The 22,868-nt window shown below is 46.5% G+C and overlaps 1 protein-coding gene across 3 annotated transcripts in view; it reads right to left on the bottom strand.

Moving 5' to 3' along the window:
- Window positions 1-22,868, bottom strand: part of KANK4 (KN motif and ankyrin repeat domains 4) — a 73,207-nt gene that overhangs the window by 14,992 nt on the left and 35,347 nt on the right. For all 3 annotated transcript variants that reach the window (XM_043575141.1, XM_043575142.1, XM_043575143.1), the window contains 5 exons: window positions 16,065-16,152; window positions 7,605-9,542; window positions 6,181-6,292; window positions 3,028-3,246; window positions 1,546-1,633 (listed from right to left, as the gene is read on the bottom strand). In XM_043575141.1, coding sequence (XP_043431076.1) covers window positions 1,546-1,633; window positions 3,028-3,246; window positions 6,181-6,292; window positions 7,605-9,542; window positions 16,065-16,080 — 2,373 coding nt within the window. In that variant the 5' untranslated portion in view covers window positions 16,081-16,152. The remainder of the gene's footprint in view (window positions 1-1,545; window positions 1,634-3,027; window positions 3,247-6,180; window positions 6,293-7,604; window positions 9,543-16,064; window positions 16,153-22,868) is intronic.

Below are 22,868 nucleotides of genomic sequence, written 5' to 3' on the forward strand. Positions count from 1 at the left end.
ATCGATTCTCTGTGTTACATGACCTACATGTTTAAAATAGAACATGTTTAAGTTATTTATGTAAGGGGGAGGAGAAACCATGGGGATGTGACTTCACACTCATTCTGGAAAGGGACTGGAGTTGGAGTCACTTAAGCCAATGTAGCCAGGCTTAAGTCCTGGCTCAGTTGTATGACCTTGGAAGTCATGTAGTCATTTTGAACCTTCCTGTCTCAACTATAAAATGTGGCTGAAAAGAGGGCTGGGTCCCTAACCTGTCCCTGGCTGTACACAGTGAGGTCTTTGTACAACCTGCTTTGTGTCGAAGGTGGGGTTGGGGTCGGGGGTACTTTGAACCTAACATGGGTGTGGTGTCAGGTTTGCACATCCTCCGTCACTTTTCTTTTTCTGTTTCTTATTTACTTTATTTTTAAGTAAACTCTATGCCCAGTGTGGGGCTTGAACTCACGACCCCAAGATCAAGGGTTGCATGTTCTACCAACTGAGCCATCCAGGTTACCCTATGTCTTCTAGGCAGAAACAGTGGATTCTTTTGTGGCTGAAACATTTTTTATATATCAGAATATCTCCCTTTCCTGTGGAATCTTCAGGAGAATCTGGAGAAAGATCCTAATATTAAGGAACATACAGCTTAGTTCTGTAATTCATTCAGAACTACTTATTCTGTAACTCAGAATAAGTAACAGGAGTTTTGATCAACATCCATCCACATCACACACTGTTTTTTTAACAATCTGGGAACAGTTGTTTGCCAAATCAGCTGAGATAGAATAATCAAGATGGGTTGGGCTGAATCGATCATTTTTTACCCCTAAGCCTCTTCTGCAAGGGAGAACAAAATGGGCTCTAAAATGCTTATGGGTTGTTACACACTGGGGCTTACCAGCTGGCTCTCATGACTTGGGAAAATGTGTCTGTGCCAGTATTTCTTGAGTAAAAGTAGAACCCAATGGTTATCTGTTTACATCTCTGTGGGCCATGAAGGTGTTAAGGTGCCAACAGATATATTTTCTTGCTTTTGGTCTCTCAACCCATAGGTACACGTCAAGAAAAACAGTATAGACTACAGAATTAAATACCAGGGCTTGAGGGTAATGAAACATGCTGCCCACCGCCCACCTTCATTTTATTAATGAGGTGAACTGACTTGCTCAAGATCTCACAGAGGTCTTGGGACTAGAATCCCGGTTCCCATTCCACACGCTCTTCACTCTGCCCACAGCAATTGTGAGGTGATTTTGAGCCTAAGCCACACAGTTTTGTTTTGTTGATTGTTGTACACCTGACATTCAGGTGCAGCGCCTGATAACCCTCGGTAGTGCCTCCGAGCACCAGGCTGCTTCCTGGTGCAAATGCATCGGTTCCCCTCTCCCAGCATAACCCATCACCTAGGCGGCAGAGTTTGGGCAAATGAAGGCACCCAGAGGAAAGGGACTCCGTGCACACCCACACTGCCGCCTCAGGCGGGAGACCAAAGTCACCGAGCTGGAACTAACAGCTTAAACAGCACGGACATCCTTCCATGACAGTGAAAAATCACAGTACCAAGAGTTGGTCGGTGGTGGCCCCACTTTCTGGCAGATGTTGGCTCAATGCCCGGCATGCACTGAGGAATTCTTCTGAAGGCTTATATCTAAAGAGGAAAATAAAATACATATATATATATATGTCTTCATATTAATAAAAAAGAAAGTAATCCCCTACCTTGACTTTCGCTTCTCAGCAGCTGAAACACCCACACTAAGCAACTTCCCAGGACAAGGGATATTACACTGAATACAGCCTCCCACAATGAGGCTTGGCTTCTGAACTCTTCTGAAGAGTGAGTCAAGCACATTGCCCTTTTAATCCTGCTGTTTTCAGGAGGAGGGAGTAGATCACCAAAGCATTCTGGGGGCCATGGGCCTAACTGCAATTCCTGACATGCCGGGAAAGGAAGGGCTGTCTTCCTGACTTTGGCTAAAACATTTTCTGCCTCAGTGACTTGAAAAACCCAAAGAACCCAATCCATACTAGCAAATTTTGTCAGGTTGTTCTTTCATGAAGGGTACCATCAATGCTAACAGAGTCAATAAAATGAAAATCAGTTAAGCTGGGATGCACTCAATGATGAGCACTCTTCCCGTGTTAGTATAAGGGCAGACAGACCATCCCAGGGTAGGACTTAATGGTATTGGTCACCAGGAAGCTCTACCCTCATCACGTCTTTATAGTGCTGCCATGTTGGAGCAGCCCTGTGTACCCACTTAGCAGTCAGATCCCACTCACTGCTCGTCGCTACCCCTGGCTGGGTGTGGTAGTGATGATTATGGTACTTACTATCCTTATTTCCACTATTTCTTGAGAGCCTACTGTGTGGCAGGCACTGTGCTAGGCATTTTACATATTTTTTCTCATCCAGTCCTCAGGTCAAACCTATCAGGTGGCTGTTATCCACATTATTCCAAATGAGGAAACTGAGGCAACCACAGTTTAGGTGCCTTGTGTAAAGTGACCCTGTGGCAGACATAGGATTTGAATCCAAGTGTGTCCAACTCCAAAGACAGTACTCTTTTCATCATGTGACATGACCTCGCATCTCTTTCAAAGACAGGGTTATGTCAACATGGCCAACGGGAGAGGCAGAAAAGCATATGGGTAAGAATCAGAAAAGATCTGGGTCAGAATCCCTGCTCTGCTAGCTGCGTCACTTAACTTCTCTAAGCCTCTGTCTCCACATCTGTAAAGTTGGGATTATAATAATTTCTACCTTGCAGGATAATTAGAAGGATTATCTAAGATAGTACATGTAAAGTCCTTCGCATTTCTAGTGCTGGGACCATGTTAGCTTTGCATGTAGAGCTCTATGACAGGATATCCCATGAAGGCAGGAGTTACGTCTGTGCCTAGCATAGATTAGAAACTCAGTAAATCTGGTGAACGGAGAGAAAGATGAACAAATGAACAAATAATGGAATAAAAGGGTGAAGAAATGCCCTTGCTCTTTCTCGGAGGATCAGTGCTCCCATCCGTGCCCATCTGACCCACCTCTCAGCCTTGGGATGGGGGAGGTCTTCAGGAGGCCCACCGTCCTGGCCTGAGGTGCTGGTGCCCTCTGGGATGCCCTGCCCGGCCTTGCAGCCAGGGTGGGCCTCCTTGCCCCGCTTGTGTTCTGTGCCATCACATTTCTTCTCGGCCTCGCTGTCAGACAAGTCTTCCGGGGAGCTGTCCTCACCGCTGGTCTCCTCGCTTGAGGTGGTCTCATAGCTGGAGAACAAGACAAAGGTCACTCATTCTGTGCTTCCTACCCGGTGCCCAGGTCAACACATATAAGAACCAGGTGGGCTTCAGATAATAATTCCCAGTTTGCTAAACCACATCTCCATTCTCTATACCTGCAGACCCGGGTGAGGGGACTCCCAGGAACCTTATGTCAGAGAAAGATGTGGTTAAGAGCTGTGGCTTTAACACCAGAGGCCATTTTGGGAGAAAAGATAATTAACTGAGCTCTTTGTAGTGAACATGTAAATAGCCCATACCCTAATTGGCCAATGCATTTGGAGGATTCAGACAAGCAATCCAAGATTCTCACAGAAGCATTTTTTCGGGAATCCTAACGTGTTGTCTAGAGAGGGGCCTAGATCTAGGCAAACATCCCCACTCCCACCCTGGATCCTCTGAGTTGAATGAGAAATCATCACGTCTCCAGGTGATTATGAGGCTTCCCTTTAGCTCCCCTGTTCTAGCCCAGCTGACCTCTGAAAGGAGGGACCCATCTGTATCTACTCCCAGCAGGGTTCCATGGGAAACCTGAACAGTCAGGGTACCTGAACCCAGCATCTGCCTTTCCTGGCTGCAGCCTGTTTTAGCTATTACTTGCAACAGCAAAAGCAAGGGCACGGGCCCCTTGACTTGTGGCCCCTCCTCCCCAGGAGTGATCCTTATATTCAATTATGTGCAACTCCACTGAGGTGACAGACCACAGACCATGAAGAGAAGTCCTGGAAGAGTTATCGATCCTTCTGCTGATAGTCAACAGGAGACCCCGAAAGAGGATGCTGCAGTTAGGATGAAGATTTCAGGTGCTGGGGCCATTGGACACTGCCACAGAGACCAGGGGAGACCAGTGGCCACGGCTTCCACAGAACCCCCTCATGCCCTTTCTCTGAATGATGGCCCCTATGGAAGGCCTCTGTGCTCACTGGATTTGCAAACCCAGCCTGCTCCTTGGCGTGTTCACATTCTGTCTTGTTTAAACCAGATATTTCTTCTATTGTGCTTGGAACCACCTTTTACTTTTGTGATTAAGGGAGTAGGGGACATACTACATTTACCAAGCTGTTCTTGTCTTACAGTTGCTTCCATAAAGACTTCACCTGGATGTCAGTTCATTCATTCAACAGAAATTTATTGAGCACCTACTATGTGTCACACACTGTTGTAAATGCTATACCAAAGTACCTGTCCTAATTGAGTTTATATTCTAATAGGAAAACAACAGAAAGTAAACGTGTAAACAGTATAATTACATAGTGATAAGAACAATGAGTAAGATAATAAAGGACCATGGGATTGAGTAATGGGAGGAGGGGCTACATTAATTAGAGCAGAAGTTTTTTTCACCCTGGCTGCACATTATAATCACTTGAGGGGATATCAATTCCCAATATCTGTGCTGCACCCCAGACTAATTAAACTGGCGTTTTCAGGGAGGGGACTCAGACGTTGGTATTTTGAAGGCTCCCCCAGGGTTTCCAAGGTGCAGCCAAGGTTGAGAAACATTGGACTAAAGTGACAAATACTGAAGAATATCTGGGACAGGAGCACTTTAAGAGGTGGGGGAGATGGATGGAAGGACAGATAGCAAATGCAAGGGCCCCAGCATGGGCCCAACTTGGCACATTTTAGGGAAGAGAGACAGGAGCCAATGGCAGACACTGAGGCAAGCTCTAGCTGCAAGATTGACTTCCAGGTTTGGGCACAGGGCAGGCACTGTCAGGGGCATTTCAGAAGGGGAGAGAGAGAACCTGCTTTTAGACTTTGAGATTAGGCTGATTCTCCTTTCCTGTGCATGAGCTGGCGAAAGCTGAAAACGGCAGCGAAAGCTGACGTTAGTGGCAATGAGAACGGCAGCCTCCTATGACATCCCATTTCCTTATATCTGACGTTTTCCTTGCAGAACCTGCAACAGTGCCATCGCTCTTATTTGAACCTGGTGTCTTCCTTCTGATCTGACCTGAATTAAGCAGGGGTTCCGACCCCTTTGGGGCCACCACTGGCTGGGTCATGTGCCCCTCCTTTAGGCCTACACTTCTTCCTCTACACATCTCAGCATATCAGCATTTTCTCTTTACTTCTTGTCTTCTCCCTGCCCTGTCCAAACTATGAGCTCAGGGCAGGGACCATGATTTATTTCACTTTTTTTATGACTGACACCTAATACATTTGTCGACATTTAATAAATGTTTGTTGGATGACTGGTCTAGAAAATACTCTGAATCCAGGGGCGTCTGAGACACCAGTGGCTCAGTCCATTAAGTGTCCGACTCTTGGATCTCACTGTTTTGTGAATTTGAGGTCTGAGTCGGGCTCTGTGCTGGCAGTTTGGAGCCTGCTTGGGATTCTGTCTCTCTCCCTTTCTCTCTGACCCTACCCCACTCATACTCTTTCTCAAAAAATAAAATTAAAAAAAAAAAAGAAAATATTCTAAAGCTGCTGATTTACTCTCTAGAATATATAAGGTTTGATTCATGTTCTGAGTCAATAGGCATTGGTTGCTTTTCTTCACACTAAAAGATGTTGGATTGGTTTGCAGTAAGTTAGTTAAAAGGAAGAAAAAAACCTAAATGGATGAAATTTGAAGTTCAACAAACTAAGAGTTTGTCCTGGTTTCAGTGTTTGTTGTGCAGGTTAAATGTCTTCTGTAAAGGGCCCATGTGCTCCCCAAATTCCCAGAAGCCACCTGGAATCCTGGCCCGGGGGCACCAACACCGAGACATTAAAAGCACGGGATCCGACAGACCACCACAGCTGGCAAGGAGCCAAACACATGCAAACCCAAGATGGAGTTTTAAAGGGCTATTAATTCCCTTGAAGAAAAATGAGAACCAGATGCTTCCCCCTAGGAAAAGAGAGCACTAAGGACAACAGCGGGATGGGAAGTGTGGAGGGGGCAGTCTGGGCTTCACGAGCGATGCTTACCCACCGTTAACCCCAACAAACTGAAGGTTCTTTTTGGTCCCATTACCTCCTGCACGGAAGCCATAGTCTTTCTTTTTCATTATGGACTTAAGGCTGGTCGACGGGGAGATCTCTAGGCAGACACAACATCACAGGTTAGAATGATCTTGGGGATGCCCCAGAATGCAGCAAAACCGGTACTCTTGCTTTGAGCGGATACACACTGAAGGTATGTGAGGGGGTAGAAAGGGACAGAGCACTAGATAATGTAAATCAAATATTGTGAAGGTCTTTGAGGAGGCCTGGCCTTCTGGTCAACACCAGCTGACCTGTCCCTGTCCACAAAGCCTTTCTGAGTGTGGATGATGGAGTGGAATTAGTGGCACTCTTCCAGAAGAGCCATGTGGTGTGTGTGCCATTATCATCCCTGTTTTATGGGAGGGAAATCTGAGGCTCAGACTTGCTCAGTGAATGGCAGAATGGTCCATTCACATGACCTCTGCTCCAACACCCACCTCTGCCGGAGGGCACCTCAGTGGTCTTTCCTGGCTCACAAGCCAGTTGACACCTGCGATGCAGGGCAGGTAGAGCGACACGTGAACGAGAACATGGTTTCTTTTGCTGTGCTCACAGTTATGGGAGGCATTTTCCAATGGGCAAGACTGGAAATAGCACCGACATCAGGAAAAAGCAGCCAGTTTGTGATCTGCGGCAGGAAGCAGACTTGCGGCCCCACTCGTTGAGCAAAGCAAAATATGGTTCCACTTTATGCAACAGAAAAGTGTGTGATCTCTTACAAGAGGAAGTGTGCTCAGCCAAAGGGTCGACTTCCACATGTATCATTCAATCTCTCTCTTACACACACACACACACACACACACACACACACACACACACACAAAGTATTCAGTGAAATATTTCCGATCTCAACATCATGCTCCTTCAAAACCAGGCTAGAGAAAACCTCTATTGTGCAAGAACCAGAGAGGACCACAGGAATGCAAGAGCCCAGGAAACAGCGAAGGCAGGCTGAGGTTTAGAGTACACATAGTCAGGGCCATTCTTGCCCTAGACATTGCCTTTGCGCCATGCAAATGAGAAACAGGCACCCCTCTGGCTGGACACAGTGCTGCAGACTTGGCGAGTGAGTGTGGGCTGAATTTCAGCTCCCGTTTAACTTCCCTGGCCGGCATCTTTGTGCCCTGTGCTATCTGCACAACTGTACAGGCCTGCACAGCCTGCAGTCAGGCCCAACCTTAGAGCAAGGACAAGAGTAGGGGCACAGAGCCTCCACTGTTACATAGATGGGTTTTTATTCCACTGGGTTCCCCGAGCTGCTTAAACCTTTTAAAAATACATATATATGCATGCAATTAAAATCCCTTTTCCCTTTGACTCGCCAGGTAGAGGAGAAATGGTTCCCTGTGTCCGGGACCAGTATTTACCCATCGGTGGAGAGGAGGCGGGGGCCGGGGGCTCCTTCCGGGGTGGAGCATGGGCCGAGTAGGCAGACAGCAGCAGGTTGAGGGAGCTGAGTAGCTGGCTCTGGATGCTGCTGAGCTTGGAGGCAGGCTGCTTGATGGCACTGGCCAGCTCCGGGTACCCGTGCTCCAGGCAGCTCCATTGCTCCTGCAGGAGTTCCTGGATCTTCTTAACATATTGCCCAATAGTGGCATCTGTTGGTGAACTTGGTGGCCTCCCTGGGCGCTCCTTCCCTGGCAGCTCTGAACTGGCCTCCTCCCTCCCTGCCGGGGGAGTCTTTCTATCACTGCTCCATGGAGAGCCTCCTGGTCCCTTGCCCAGACCCTTGGCTCCCACCTGAGGGTCCCCCTCAAGCTCAGAGCCTGTTTCTTCGATCCTCAGCTCAGTGGATAGGCAGCTATGTAAAGAGGGCGTGAGGACCATCTCGGGTCCTTGTGGCAGTGAGAGCTGAGATGGTGGCATGAATTCTGCTGGGCTCCGATCCCCCGGTTTGTGGCTGTCCTGCCCCCATAAGAGCCCATTCTCCTCTCCTCCAGCCCTCCAGCTTTCAGATCCTGTGCTGCCCAGAAGGTTGACCTCAATGCTCTTGTCACACAACTCCCTGGTCAAGAGTCCATGGAGGGGGTCAGTGTTGACCACAGCATCAGTCTGGCCCTGAGCATCTTTGGCGTTCTCATGGCTAAGCTTATCTGCCAGTTGAGCTACAGTGCACTCTAGTTCTTGAATCCTCTGCCCTCTAGCCTTGATTTCCTCCTCCTGCTGCTGGAGGGCAGCTCTGACCTGGGCCAGTTCCTCAGTTCTTCCAGATAGCTCACCCTCAAGGGCAGACAGCTGTTGCTTCAGGCTGGAGATGCTGACGGGATCCATCGTGGGGAGGCCCAGGCTTTCCTCCGTGACCCGGACGCCAATGCTTCTCACGTCTATCTCCACAGGTGGTGGGGGTGGGATCTCGCTGATGTTGAGCTCTATTTCTTCTAGGGGGAACTCGTTCTCAGGGATGGGTGATGGCAGAGGTGGGGGACTTGGTGTTGGGGATCCAGGGGTGACCACTACCTCTGCTTCTTGGGTTTTGTGTTCATCTTCTTCATCCTCGAGAACTATCAGTGCATCCTGGGATGAGAAGGGAGGACTTGGGAAAGAGAGGTGATTTGGAGCCTCCTCATCATCTGCATCCTCTGGAGGCTCAGCGCCTTCCTGGACCAGCTCTGGAATCCCTGGCACCAGGTCCCCAAACTCTCTGACTTTGGGTTGAGTTGTTGCTCGTGGGGTGGAGTTTTGAAAGCCCGCAAATCCATCTGCAGGGCCAAAGGTGCCATCACAGACATTGCCTTCACCATGAAGGGGAGGGAGGGCAGGAGGTGTGGGGGGACCTGAGTTTAGGCTTGGGTCCTCAGAGGCCCTGTTTTGCAGCAGTGTGGCTGGCATGCTGGATGCCCTCAAGAGCTGGGGCCGTCCACTCCCGGAGGCCAGCTCAGCCTCCCTGGGGGCTGCAGCCTCCAAATGTCTGGCTGTCTCCGCCAGCAGGGCCTTCCTGTGGTAGCTCACGTCACTCCCGCTGGTGGAGGCTTGCACATGTTCACCAGGTGGCAACGACTGGGCTCGCTCCTCTGTCCCCAGCGGCACCTTCCTTGGCACCACTGGGGACCAGTTTTGGTGGGGAAGAGCAGCATGGGGGCGAGCCCTGCTGTCAGGAAGGCTGAAGTTTCGGGGCAAAGTGCTAAACTTGGCCTGCTTGGCTCTTCTGTGGATAGGAATCCTTTTGATGGTGTTTCCCTTCTCAATGTCATCCACGTACTTGAGGAAGTCCAGGTCTAAATGAAAGCCATATGGGGTCTCCACAGAGTAGGGGTGGCTCTTTGGAGGGTCTTTCTCTTCCTCTCCCTGAGAGGACTGGTCTTTGGCTGGGAGACATGTAAAAAAGAAGCACAATGTTAATAAGAATTGCAGGGTGGTGAAGCCGAATATGTGTGATTTAGACTTAAGGCTCTCACATGAGAGTTCTTCTAAATGTCCCAGCCTCTAAATTAAAGCTGAGATTCTCACAATCTTCCGGCCATGCTGAGAGTCCAGGTTATTAAATCAGTGTGTACTTAGCCAATGTCTGCAAGGAAATAGGTAGAGGAAATAGTTTCCAATTTGCAGTATTCATCTCAGTTACTGCTGTGGAATCTGCCCACAGACCAGCAAAATAAAATAGTCTTATACTGTTTTTCTGGTTCTGAGTCATGGTAACTGCTGAACTGAAGTGGCCAGGAATTTGCCGGATCAGGGTACTAATTGGAAATTATGAATACTGAAGGTTTTGAAGGATAAAATATACAACTGCCTCAACATTAAGAAAGAACCTTGCATTATTCAAATAGATACTAGTAAAGCTTGCCGAAGCCAGAGATATCAAGGAGTTGTGTCTTCTGTATTATTTAAGCTACCTCATATGTGTCAGCCTTCAGATACAGGAGGATCAGAGAGAGTTGGAACATGTAGTCATGTACAGCTCCTGCTCTTTTCCACCTGAAAACTGTTTAGTGCTTTACAAACATGAGTAAAAGTGCTTCACTTTCAAAAGCTCATGTCAGGTGAGGAAATACCATATTCTTCATAGACTGGATAAAAGCTAGTAAGGAAAAAGGGCCATATCAAAAGGAACATTGGTGTACATCCTCTGAGAGGGGTGGGACACATGACTTTTCAGGGCAGCCCAGACTATCAGGGGACATTGTGATGACAAAGTTCATCACACCAAAGCACCATTGATTTTCTTGACTCCAGCAGTGAATGCTGAGAACAAGTCAGTCCTTCAACTATTTGCATCCATAAGGACTTCTTCAGGTTAAATCGTCTGTTCTCATGTAACACCCCTAACATTCTGCTAAACATGCTCCAAAATTGCTTAGCTCAGGAGAGAACCTTAATGGACAGCACAGAGATCAAGAATGCAGGTTCAAAAGCCTGGTCTGTATTTTGACCCTTAGGGAAATGACTTAGCCTCTCTATGTCTCATCATCTATAAAATGGGAATATCAATAGCAAGATGAGATTACTGTGAGAACTGATTAATTAATATTTATAAAGTGCTTTGCATGATAATAAACACTCAACACGTGCTCAATATTGTAGTTATTATCTTTGTGGAAACACAAAACATAGAAAACCAATGCCTCATAATGGAAATGAATTTGCCTGGGTGCACAGAAGGGGACAAACTTAGGGGCACCTGGGTGGCTCAGTTGGTTAAGCATCTGACTTCAGTTCAGGTCATGATCTTGCAGTCTGTGAGTTCAAGCCCTGCGTTGGCCTTTGTGCTGGCAGCTTAGAGCCTGGAGCCTGCTTCGGATTCTGTGTCTCCTTCTTGTCTCTGCCCCTCCCCCACACATGCTCAGTCTGTCTCTTGCTCACAAAAAATAAATAAACATTAATTTTTTTTAATTATAAAAGCAAATAAACTTTTAAAAAGTACTTTTCTTAGGCTTGGAGGTTAATTCTGCCTTGGTAGGAAAGGGATGACTTCACAAAAGTGACCTAAGACTGACATAAAATGAACAAACAGGAATTTACCAGGAGAACAAGAGGGTGAAAGACATTGTAGCTGTTTATCTCCAAGATGGCCACCATCACTTCCCACCCTCCATACAGGCAAGGGAATCCCACATGAGAGGCAGAGTCTGTTTCTCCACCCCTTTGAATCTGAGCTGGCCTGTGACTGCTTTGACCAAAATAATATGGTAGAAATGATGCTGAGGGAATTCCAAGGTTAAAGCCTGGAGTTCCACCTGGGTCTGTTAGAATGCACACTCAGTGGAAAGGCAGATGCCACATACGAAGTCCATCTTCCCTGAGACTGCCATACTGTGCGGAAGCCCTAACAGCCCCACACGGAAGAGATGGGGAAAGAGGGTGAGACGTGCTTAGCCAGCCCAAGCTGTTCTAGCCATGCTAGCCCAGGTGCCAGGCATGAATAAAAGAGCCCTCAGATGACTCCAGTCTCAGCCATCATCTGACTTCAGTGACAGTGAGGCACTCTGAGTGAGGACCACTCAGCTAAGCTGTGTTAATTATACATTCTTGTTTTACGCCACTAAGTTTTGGGGTGTTTGTTATGCAGCAATAAATAGCACAGATTCTAGATACACGTCGGAGAATGTGCAAAGGCATGGAGGTGTGCAATGTCATAGTGTTCTTGGGTTCTGTAAATACAGTTGATGTGGCTGGAGCTCCAAGTGAGGTAGAGAAGAGTAGGAAGAGACAAGTGGAAAAGTCAGCAAGAACCAGATCTTGGAGCAGTTCACATGCACACCAACAAGCCTTGACTTCACTCTGCAGGTAATCAACTGTGGCTTCTCAAAGAGTATCTTCACAGAGGACTGCAAAAAGGACAAACCAAATGCCTCAAGACCATTTGGGAGCCTGCTGACATGGTCAAGGTAAGAGAAGCTAAAGGCTGACATGGTCAAGGTAAGAGAAAGGAATGAAGGGAAAGGGACAAGTTAAAGAAAAAGGGTGCAGTTGATGGTGCTACCTGGGGTAGCTTCTGGGGGGCTGCTTTCTCCCCACATGTGATGACATATTGGGCCTGAGTTCTTCCCACTTGCTCGTCTGATCTCTCCTTTTGGCCAGTGTCACATGCTTTTCAGGTGGCCCTCTGTGTTTAGAGAAGTACAGTTACCTCCAAAGAACTAAATGAAATCAACTAGACACGCAAAGGTTCATGGTGTGCACACTGACACAATCAAGCCTAGTGGGCTCAGTAAAGCCATAGGCTTTACACAGTTAAGTCACAACCATAGCAAGGAACAGAAGGAGGCACTGGTGCTCACCCACAGGATGGTCTTCGTTGGATTCTACCATTTCTGTGGCAGGGACCTGAACTTCAGGCAATGAGGAGTAAATACGTCTCAACCCTCCCCCCCCCCCATACTAAATAAGTTCCCATTCACCCACACACAATGTTTTACCAACCTGCTTTCCCAAAGAGGCACACTCGTAGTTTCAGTAACTGAGAGCTATTGCTTTTCTGTTAGTTTTCCAGGCTACACTTGGCTGTACTCTTAAGCCTACTGGTCGGCCCTGCAGCCTCCTGGATTACAGGGACAGACCAAATCAGAGAGGAGGTATTTGTCTAAAGTTAAGTACAGAGCAGATTTATGACCCAGAAGGCAAGGAACTCTCCTAAAGGAGAGGCTGCATTATTTATCTGCTTATTGCCTCAATTCAATTGAGGCTGATTTACCCAGTGGCCTCTGGGAGCAGGTCCAGAGCACAAATACAATAATAGCATCAAATAAGAAACAGCAGATTCGAAGGCAAAATCTTCCACAAGGGAGATGGAAGGAAACCAAAGGAGTCTGGAGACTGAGCAGCCATCCAGGATGATAGATTTAATAGGTGCTTTCCTAAACTAGCCCTATGGGTTATCTCTCTCTCTCTCTCTCTCTCTCTCTCTCTCTCTCTCTCACACACACACACACACACACACACACACACACACACACACACCTGCTCCACCTGCCACCCACCACTGTGTTCCTTCTCCTTCTCCCAATGTAATAGGAATGCTGGACCTTGTATGAGGGAGTTGATCCAATATGCCAGCAGACCTGTGCTCACATTTGGCCCTGCTCTTCTTAATTCTACCTGGTGACAGGTATGCAGGACCTCAGAATTCCAGGCATTGGGCCAGGGCAAGAATTAATTAAGAGGACCGTCTCTGCTCAAAATGAGCTTCAGATCGGATAAATGAACACATAGCCAAACTGGCTGGATTTGAATCCTGGCTCTGTCATTTCCTACTTCTGGGAACATTACTTAATTATTTAATTTCCTGATGCCTCAGTTTCTCCATTTGTAACGTGGTGATAATAATACCTAACTTACAGAGTCACTGCGGTTGTTAGCATGAATGCCGTAGAAAGAACACAGCGCAGGGACTTGAGAAAGGCAAGATAGGCTGGTGCTGAGTGAGGCAGGGGAGGATCTGCTGAAGGTGTGCTCATTCCTTGGAATATTTAGCTTTGTGTTAGAATGACAGCCTCAAGAGTCCAAGAAGATAATTCTGGGGAAACTGGGAAAAGGAGTCAGGGGAGAAGAAAAAAGTAAGATATATAGCCTCAGAGCTACCTAGGATTCCCTACAGAGTCTGAAAGCATGCCAGATCACTAGACCCTTGGAAATGACCCGCAAACAGTTGTGAGCCTAAGACACGCACAGATGCAAGAAAGGGGATCGGAAGGGGACTAGGGAAGGGGGGAGATGCCACAGTGGTTATTTTGAGGAACACAGTGAAGTGCAGCAGGTGAGCTAATCAATCAGAGATATTTAAAGTGAGGAAGAAAAGTCCAAAAGCCTATATTGGTTTTCTGAAGGAAATAGGAAAAACAAAAACTATAGAGAAAGTGACCCAAAACACAGCCAGAAGGAAGGGAGATTTAATGAGCCAGCCTCTTCAGAAGGCTTAAGACAGCGACCAAGCTTTTTCCCTCTTCAGCCTTTATTTTGTGAGGTGGTTGTGCCCGAGGGAGGGGTGCCTTTGTTGAGCTAGTTGTGGGTAATCACGTGGAGCACAGCGGGGGGGGGGGGGGGGGGGGGCGGTTGCTGAGCCGGGACAGATGAGGCAGGCAGGAATGACAGGCCCCCAGGGCATTAAGAGAATTAGCTGGTGTTCTGTGGGACCACTTCCATGGATGCACTGAAAAGGCAGCTCTCTGGGGAGAAAGGCAGACTCTTGACATATACGGTGACTACATTTGGAAAGAAGGAAGAGGCAGGGCTGGAGTTGCCGTCTGGTCCCTAAGTCCTGTGCTGGTTAAAGGTCATGTGATTCAGGGGGATTATAGGCACTCCTGTTTCCTGACATTTGTGATCTGGAAAAAGCATTTCATTAGAAAGTCAGGAGATCCGGATCTCCTCTATAACCTTGAGCATGTTTCCTGGACAGGGGAAGAAGGGAATATTTATGAAGACATTTGTTGTGCAAGATAGTTATTACTTAACAACTTTGCATGCATTATCTCAGTTAGCCTTTTACCAACCCTATGAAGTAGGTATTTATACCTGCTTATAGCTGAGGGGCAGTAGACCGTTTGTAAAAACAGCCACAATCATACCCCACTCTTGGACACTCCCCTCCCACACTGACCCTGAGCTTGGCCTTGTGACTTGCTTTGACCAGTGGGTCAACAGCAAATGTGACAAATGCAGAGACTTGAAAATTGCTGGCACCTTGAGGTGTGTCTGTTCTTTAAAAAAATTTTTTTTTAATGTTTACTTATTCTTGAGAGAGACAGTCAGAGACAGAGTGTGAGTAGGGGAGGGTCAGAGAGAGAGGTAGACACAGAATCTGAAGCAGGCTCCAGGCTCCAAGCTGTCAGCACAGAGCCTGATGTGGGGCTCGAACTCACAAACTGTAAGGTCATGACTTGAGCCGAAGTTGGACACTTAACCGACTGAGCCACCCAGGTGCCCCTGGGGTTTGTCCGTTCTTGCTGTGCTTGCTGTGCTTCGGCCACTGTGTGAATAAGCCCCAGCTAGCCTGCTGGATGATGAGAAACACATGGCCAAATCATTACCTGTGCCCCAGGTGACATGGAGTCAACCACCAGCGATGTAAATATGTCCATTCTAAATCATCCGGCCAAGTCACCCAGAAGACCACAAACACATGAATAAGCCCAGCACATATCAAATATCAGAGTAGAACAATGGTCCAGACAACCCACAGAATATTTTGGGAAATAGTCAATGTCTTTATTTTAAGTCAATAAATTTTTGACTGGTTTGTGACACAGCAAAGTTAACTGATACATGAGGGGACTGAGACTCAGAGGAGTTAAATGACAGGGAGAGTCACCCAGGTATGAATGAAGGCTCTTTCACCATATTGTGCCTCTTTCTCAGACATCAAGTTCCTTATCCTTAAAATGAGGGTAACAAGGGGCACCTGGGTGGCTCAGTTGGTGAAGTGTCTGACTTTGGCTCAGGGCATGATCTCATGGTTCATGGGTTTGAGCCCCACGTTGGGCTCTGTGCTGACAGTTCAGAGCCTGGAGCCTGCTTCGGATTCTGTGTCTCCCTCTCTGCCTCTCCCGCGCTCACACTCTGTCTGTGTCTCTCTCTCTCAAACAGAAACAAACATTAAAAAAAAAAAATGAGGGTAACGGGTGAGGGCATCCTGCTCCCTTCTCCATGCTTGGAAGAGGTGAGAAAACTGTCCAAAAATTACACAAGTGTGACACAGACGTGAAACTTTTCATCCTCTACCACCTTCTGTTGTTCATACCTGAAATACATGGTTGGGGTCTCCCAGCACTGCCTATTTGGGGAATGTCTCTTGTGGGTCTCCCTTAGGCTATTTCCAGGATCTGTGAAGGCAATCCCTTTCCAACCCAAGTACTCGCTTTAGACCAGGGAGTACAGAGCGGCCTGCCTACCATCTGTCTTCTCCATCTTAGGGAACGCAGACTGTCAGTCTCTCAGGCACTCTTCATCCAGGAAGTCTGTAAAACTCGTTGGAGAGTCCTAAAAGGAAGGACAGGAAAGTGGAGTCTTATTACCTACAGCTAGAATAAGTATGGAGGCAACATAACACCAAAGATCTCCTATCCCTGCATTTCTCCCAGGGATACCCATGAGCTTCACACTCCCTCCTCCAGTGTGTCCAATCCTGGGCATGACTTCACAGGATGTTAGCAATGGTTAACAACAAAGGAAGCATTTGGCCCAACCCACTCTCTTGACAGATGAAGAAACTGAGGCTCAGAAGTCAATTGCTCTCAGGGCTCCTGGGTGGCTCAGTCAGTTAACGAGTCTAACTCTTGATTTCGGCTCAAGTCATGATGTCACTGTTCATGAATTGTGAGCCCCATGTCAGGCTCTGCGCTGACAGCACGGAGTCTGCTTGGGGTCCTCTCCTTCTCTCTCTCTCAAAATAAATAAATAAATCAACAAACTTTAAAGTAGCTAATTGCTCTGTGCAGGACCTCTCAGCATTCTAGTGACAGAGCTGGAGCCAGACCCAGGGCTCTGACAACTATCACGGTGTTCCTTCCATAACATCAAAAGCTGTAATCAACCCCCCCTCCGTTATGGTAAAAGAATTATAATCCATTTATTTTTAATACTGGAATCAGAGTATCTATAAATGATCCGTGACGTCCCAATCAGATTCAAAACAGGGGCGAGATCATTGCAAGTACTGAGTAGGAGCGGATACTTAGAAGTGATTTCTAACCACAGGCAGGACAAGGGAAGTTCAAGCTGGGTGGTCCAAAGACATCAGAAACTATTCAAGCAGAAAACTGTCCTGACTTTGAATTAGGATACCTTGATGTTTAATCATAAATTCTCCCCAAAGTTTTAATCCATTCCCTGGACTCTTTCTTTGAATGGTAAACAACCTGGCGCCTACCCCCATTATAATAAATCACCTAGGAAAATTGTCTTTTTATGATTGTAACTCCACACACATCATAACAATGAATTATCTGTGACACCTCAGCAGTGGAAGCGGAGTTGTTTCAGGAATTCCAATGTGTTTGACAATGAATTCGAGACCAGAAAAGCATACCAGGGATGAGGGGAGGATTGAGGGAAACTGGGAGTGACAGATGGATGAGGGGTGGCCTCCAACAATCCAGGATGGAATGAAGGTGAGCAAACAAGTAAACTGGAGAAGAGGGCTGGGAAATGTGAGGCCCACCAAATGAGAGGAAGTCTAAAGTTTGCCTGGAAGATTTTCATGTGTCCTCTTTTCTGTGAGCACTCCAAACTACCTTCCATGCAGCTGCCAGAGGGACCTTTCCCTGTAGAAGAGTGAGCCCTCTAGAAGGGCGGGCCGGGTTTCTATGTGCAGACACACTCTCTGCAGAGGGAATGCTGACACAAAGTACCTCACCTACCTCGGGACGATAAGTACTTGAGTCTGGGGGTGGTAGAGAGCTGGAGTAGAGAGAAACTGGGGATAAGAAGGGCAAGTGTCCTGCTAACCAGGCAGAAGGTGGAGAGACCTAGAAGGTTCTAACCTGGGCAAGGGAGGGTCACCCTTGCTAGAAAGAAAAGGTTCTGAAATCACCTACGTGTCCATCAGCGGATGAAAGGATAAAGGAAGTGTGGTATATGGGCACCTGGCTGGCTCAGTCAGTTAAGCATCCGACTCTTGGTTTCGGCTCAGGTCATGATCTCACAATTTGTGTGTTCGAGTCCCATGTCAGGCTCTGTGCTGACAGCTCAGAGCCTGGAGCCTGTGTCAGATTCTGTGTCTCCCTGTCTCTCTGCCCTTCCCCTGCTCAAGCTCTGTCTTCTCTCTCTTTCCCAAAAATAAACGTTAAAAATTAAAAAAAAAAATGAAGTGGTGTATACATATATACAATGAAATATTGCTCAGCCATGACAAAGAAGTAAGTCTTGGCCATTTGTGACAATTATGGATGGATCTTGAGGGCATTATGCTAAGTGAAATAGAGAAACACAAATACCATATGATCTCACTTGTTTGTGGAATCTAAAAAAACCTGATTCCATAGATACAGAGAACAGATTGGTGGCTGTCAGAGGCAGGGTGGGGATGGTTGGTGAAATGGGTGACAGTGGTCAAAAGGTACAAATTTCTAGTTAGAAGATAAATATGTCATAGGGATATAATGTGCTGCATGGGGACTATAGTTAATAACACTGTACTGCGTATTTAGAAGTTGTTAAGAGAGTAGATCTTAAAACCTATCATTGTAAGTGTGATATATATATATATATATATATATATATATATATATATATATCAATACACACACATATATATAATGGAATATTACTCAGCCATAAAAAAGAATGAAATCTTACCATTTGCAACAACATAGATAGGTCTAGAAGGTATTATGTTAGCTGAAATAAGTCAGTCAGAGAAAGACAAATACCATATAATTTCCCTAATATGTGGAATTTAAGAAAGAAAACAAAAAGAAAACAAGAGACAAGGGCCACCTGGGTGGCTCAGTTGGTTAAGCATCTGACTCTTGATTGCGGCTCAGGTCATGATATGATGGTTCATGAGTTTGAGCCTCACATCGGCCTCTGCACTGACAGCATGGAACCTGCTTGGGATGCTCTCTCTCGCTCGCTCTCTCTGCCCCTCCCTTGCGCATGTGCACATATTCTCTATCTCTCTCAAAATAAATAAACTTAAGAAAATTTTTTATTAAAAAACAAACAAACAAACAAAACCCAGACTCTTACCTATAGAGAACTGATGATTAAAGGAGGTGGGTGGGGAGATGGGTGAAATAGGTGAAGGGAATTAACAGTACACTTATGATAGCACTGAGTAATGTATAGAATGGTTGAATCATAATATACACCTGAAACTGACATAATGCTGTATGTTAACTATACAGGAATTTTTTAAAAATGTTTATTTATTTATTTTGAGAGAGAGAGAGAGAACAAGCAGGGGAGGGGCAGAGAGAGAGGGAGAGAGAGAATCCCAAGCAGGCTCCATACTGACAGTGCAGAGCCTAACGTGGGGCTCAATCCCATGAACCTGAGATCATGATCTGAGCTGAAATCAAGAGTCAGACGCTTACCCGATTTAGCCACCCAGGCACCCCTACTATGCAGGAATTTTTTAAAAGTTCTCATCATATTTCACATAGTTGTAGCTATGTAACTATGGTGTTACACAGTTTGTAACTATGGTTACGGTTAACGGATGTTAACTGGACTTATTGTAGAAGCCATTTAACAATAAATACAAATATCAAGTCATGTTGTACACCTAAAACTAACACAATATTATGTCAGTTATGTTTCAATGATCTCAATTAAAAAACATATATATATTTAAAAAATTTTTTTTTTTCAAAGTTTATTTATTTTTGGGACAGAGAGAGACAGAGCATGAACGGGGGAAGGGCAGAGAGAGAGGGAGACACAGAATCAGAAACAGGCTCCAGGCTCTGAGCCATCAGTCCAGAGCCTGACGCGGGGCTCGAACTCGCAGACGGCGAGATCGTGACCTGGCTGAAGTCGGACGCTTAACCGACTGCGCCACCCAGGCGCCCCCTATATTTTAAAATTTTTAAATTTAAATTAAAAAAAAATTTTTAACATTTTTATTTATTATTGAGAGACAGAGACAGAGCATGAGCAGGGGAGGGGCAGAGGGAGAGGGAGAGACAGAATCCAAAGCAGGTTCCAGGCTCTGAGCTGTCAGCACAGAGCCCAATGCGGGGCTCAAACTCACAAACCGTGAGATCATGACCTGAGTCAAAGTCAGACGCTTAACCGACTGAGCCACCCAGGCGCCCCAATAAATATAATTTTTTTAAAAAAAGAAAAGAAAGGGTTTCTAGACAGAGGACACTGCCACTGATCTCAATGCCACAGGTCCACAGTTGGTGGGGGAGCCTCCCAGATGCTGGAGGGCAGGAAAGGCTTGGCAGCTGTGAGGTGAAGCCTAGGGAAGAAAGCGTGAGGACACAAACCCTAGGCATGGCCCCTCAGCCTGTCTCTCCATCATCATCATGGTTTCCCCCTCCTCCTTCCTTCTACCCCACAGCTTTACTGAGCAACAGGCAAGTGTCAGAGCACCTGACATGCTCGAATTATCTCATGCAGTCGTCACCATAGCCCCAAGGACATTATTATTATGGTCCCCACTTTTCAGATAGGGAGACTGAGGCTGAGAGGGTTTACAGGCCTGCCAAAGTCCCATAACAAACAGGTGTTAGAACAGGATTTGCCCTCAAATCTAGCCAACTCCAGTCGTGTCCTGGGAACAGAAGTGATTTATAAACCTTTGCCCAGGGGCGCCTGGGTGGCGCAGTCGGTTGAGCGTCCGACTTCAGCCAGGTCACGATCTCGCGGTCCGTGAGTTCGAGCCCCGCGTCGGGCTCTGGGCTGATGGCTCAGAGCCTGGAGCCTGTTTCTGATTCTGTGTCTCCCTCTCTCTCTGCCCCTCCCCCGTTCATGCTCTGTCTCTCTCTGTCCCAAAAATAAATAAACGTTGAAAAAAAAAATTTAAAAAAAAAAATAAATAAATAAAAAATAAACCTTTGCCCAGCCCTAATGCTGTGACCAATCCCTAGCTCTCTCTGTGAGGGGAGATGTTCCTGACTTGGATGCTTCTCTGCTTCTCTCACAAGTATGCACAAAACGCCTTCTGGACACGGATAAGGAGACCGCTCTCTTGTAAGGTCTCTTGGCCAAAGGTGTGTGTGATCTCCTTCTCTAGGACTGGACACCACACAACAAGGCTCCTCCTAAGCAAGAGGGGGCCACCTGGGTGCAGAAGGACCTTCAGCACAAACCCACCATCCCGTCGGAGAGTTCAGTCACACTCACCAGCTTTGGTTTGAGTTAGGACTCAGCCCTTGATGTATCAGATCCTAGGGCTTCAAATAATTATGCAGCACACATTAGATCAAATTTCACTAAAAAGAACTCTACGGAGACTTCTAATAGTTCTCTTAAACTTGAATTTTGCTAAAATTAATCATTCCAAGGTTACAGAAATCAAATGGAGCTGACACCCCAACACTCTGAAGAAGAGGGCATAGCAAGCTTGCACTCGAAAGGGCTAGACACAGGAAGGAAAGGAGAGAACTGTCATGCCCACATCATGCCGCTGCCGGCCTCCACCCACCCCAGACTTCTGTACTCGGCCCATCGTCCTTATGGTGAACATCTTAGATTTTAGCTGAGGATGTATATTTCATGTGGTTGGTTAGGTGAGTGGAATGGAAGAATAATTGCCGCATCAACACATGCTACTTTGCAACACAACTGAATATGAAAATTAGCCTTGTTGGACAGAATTCCCCTTTCAAATGGAATTTTGCAACCTTCTAAAGCATTAACAATTCTGACATAAAGCAGTTTATTACTCGATGCCGTTAAGTTGTATCTTTGATATTCAGAACCGTATAATGCCTGGTCCCGTTATGTAACTTTTCATTTGTTTATGGCTTATCCCAGGATCAAGAATGCCCTCTCATTAGCTCATCACATTCTAGATGTTTCGAGTATATATAGCTTTATGTTTCGAGTGTATATAGATTTGTCTGTCTCTAGCTCTTCTCCCCTCCTATTCTACAAGCTTGTGAAGGTCAGAATTCCTGCAGGACTCATTTCTGTGCCCTTCACCCCCACCTCCACACCCTCACAACCTAACGTATGGTAGACACTCAGTTCATGGTATCATCTCCAAGTTACAAATGAGGAATCGAAGGCCCAATGAGGCTAAGTGGCCAATCCAAAGTTCCCAGTAAATTAGGGGTAGGACAGTTTGTGTCACTCCATCACTCCACACTGCCTCTCAAAGCCAGTGGGTAGTGAAGAGATGGAGACTGAGGCTGCCCGTTCAAAATTCACCACAGAGGCAGTCAGTCTGACAGTCCCTGTGTAACTACGAGGCCACATTAGAAGAAACAGTCTGATTTCCCCTAGTCAGCCCGACTCCTGCCGTGTATACTTACACCTTCTCCCTACCCACATTTATTCCTTTTATGATGCCATTTACAGTCTCATTCCTAACCTCGAATCCAAATACAAAGAAACCTTCCTTTACTTAGTCCTGAAACTGAAACCTAGTTCTGCACTTTTATTCTCTTCAAACCTCTCTTTATTCTGCAATCATAAAAATGCCGTATTTCATCCTAGGACAGGCCGCATGCCAAAATAAATAGCACCTTGGATTTCCTTGAAAAGAAACCTTGGCTCAAAGCACAGCCGTACTGCCACGATGATTCTTGGAGAATTCAACCTTACAAAGTCAAATATTTAGCAAGGTAGTGCACCAAACAGCAACCCTGTCAATCCCTGCACAATCACTTGCAAAGACAAAGCACTCTTTCCAAAAGAGGGGAAAAAAAATTACCCGTACCTCTTACGAATCCTGCCAAAAAGACGAGAGCTTCCTGTTTCCCCATTCCAGGGCCCCATGCCTTCAAGTGTAAATGTCCCCTGTGCTGAGAAGCAGGAGGCATCTGACAGTACTACTTAACATTGAGAGCGAGAGCACTGAAGCCCAAACACCCGGGGAGGTGAGATGCACTCCTAAAAAAGATTCTGCCTATGGAGTTCTCCAGCCAGCTCCCTTCCCGCCGACTCAGGAAACAAAGAGATAACTCATTCTCAATAAATGACACATTAACACAACCTCATTAACTCCGGTCTCACATTTTTCGGCAAGTGTCTGTCATTTTTCCCTGCAATGCAGCAGCTGAATCTGGAGCTTCGGGAAG

The sequence above is a fragment of the Prionailurus bengalensis genome, chromosome C1 (assembly GCF_016509475.1).
Source record: "Prionailurus bengalensis isolate Pbe53 chromosome C1, Fcat_Pben_1.1_paternal_pri, whole genome shotgun sequence".
NCBI lineage: Eukaryota > Metazoa > Chordata > Mammalia > Carnivora > Felidae > Prionailurus > Prionailurus bengalensis.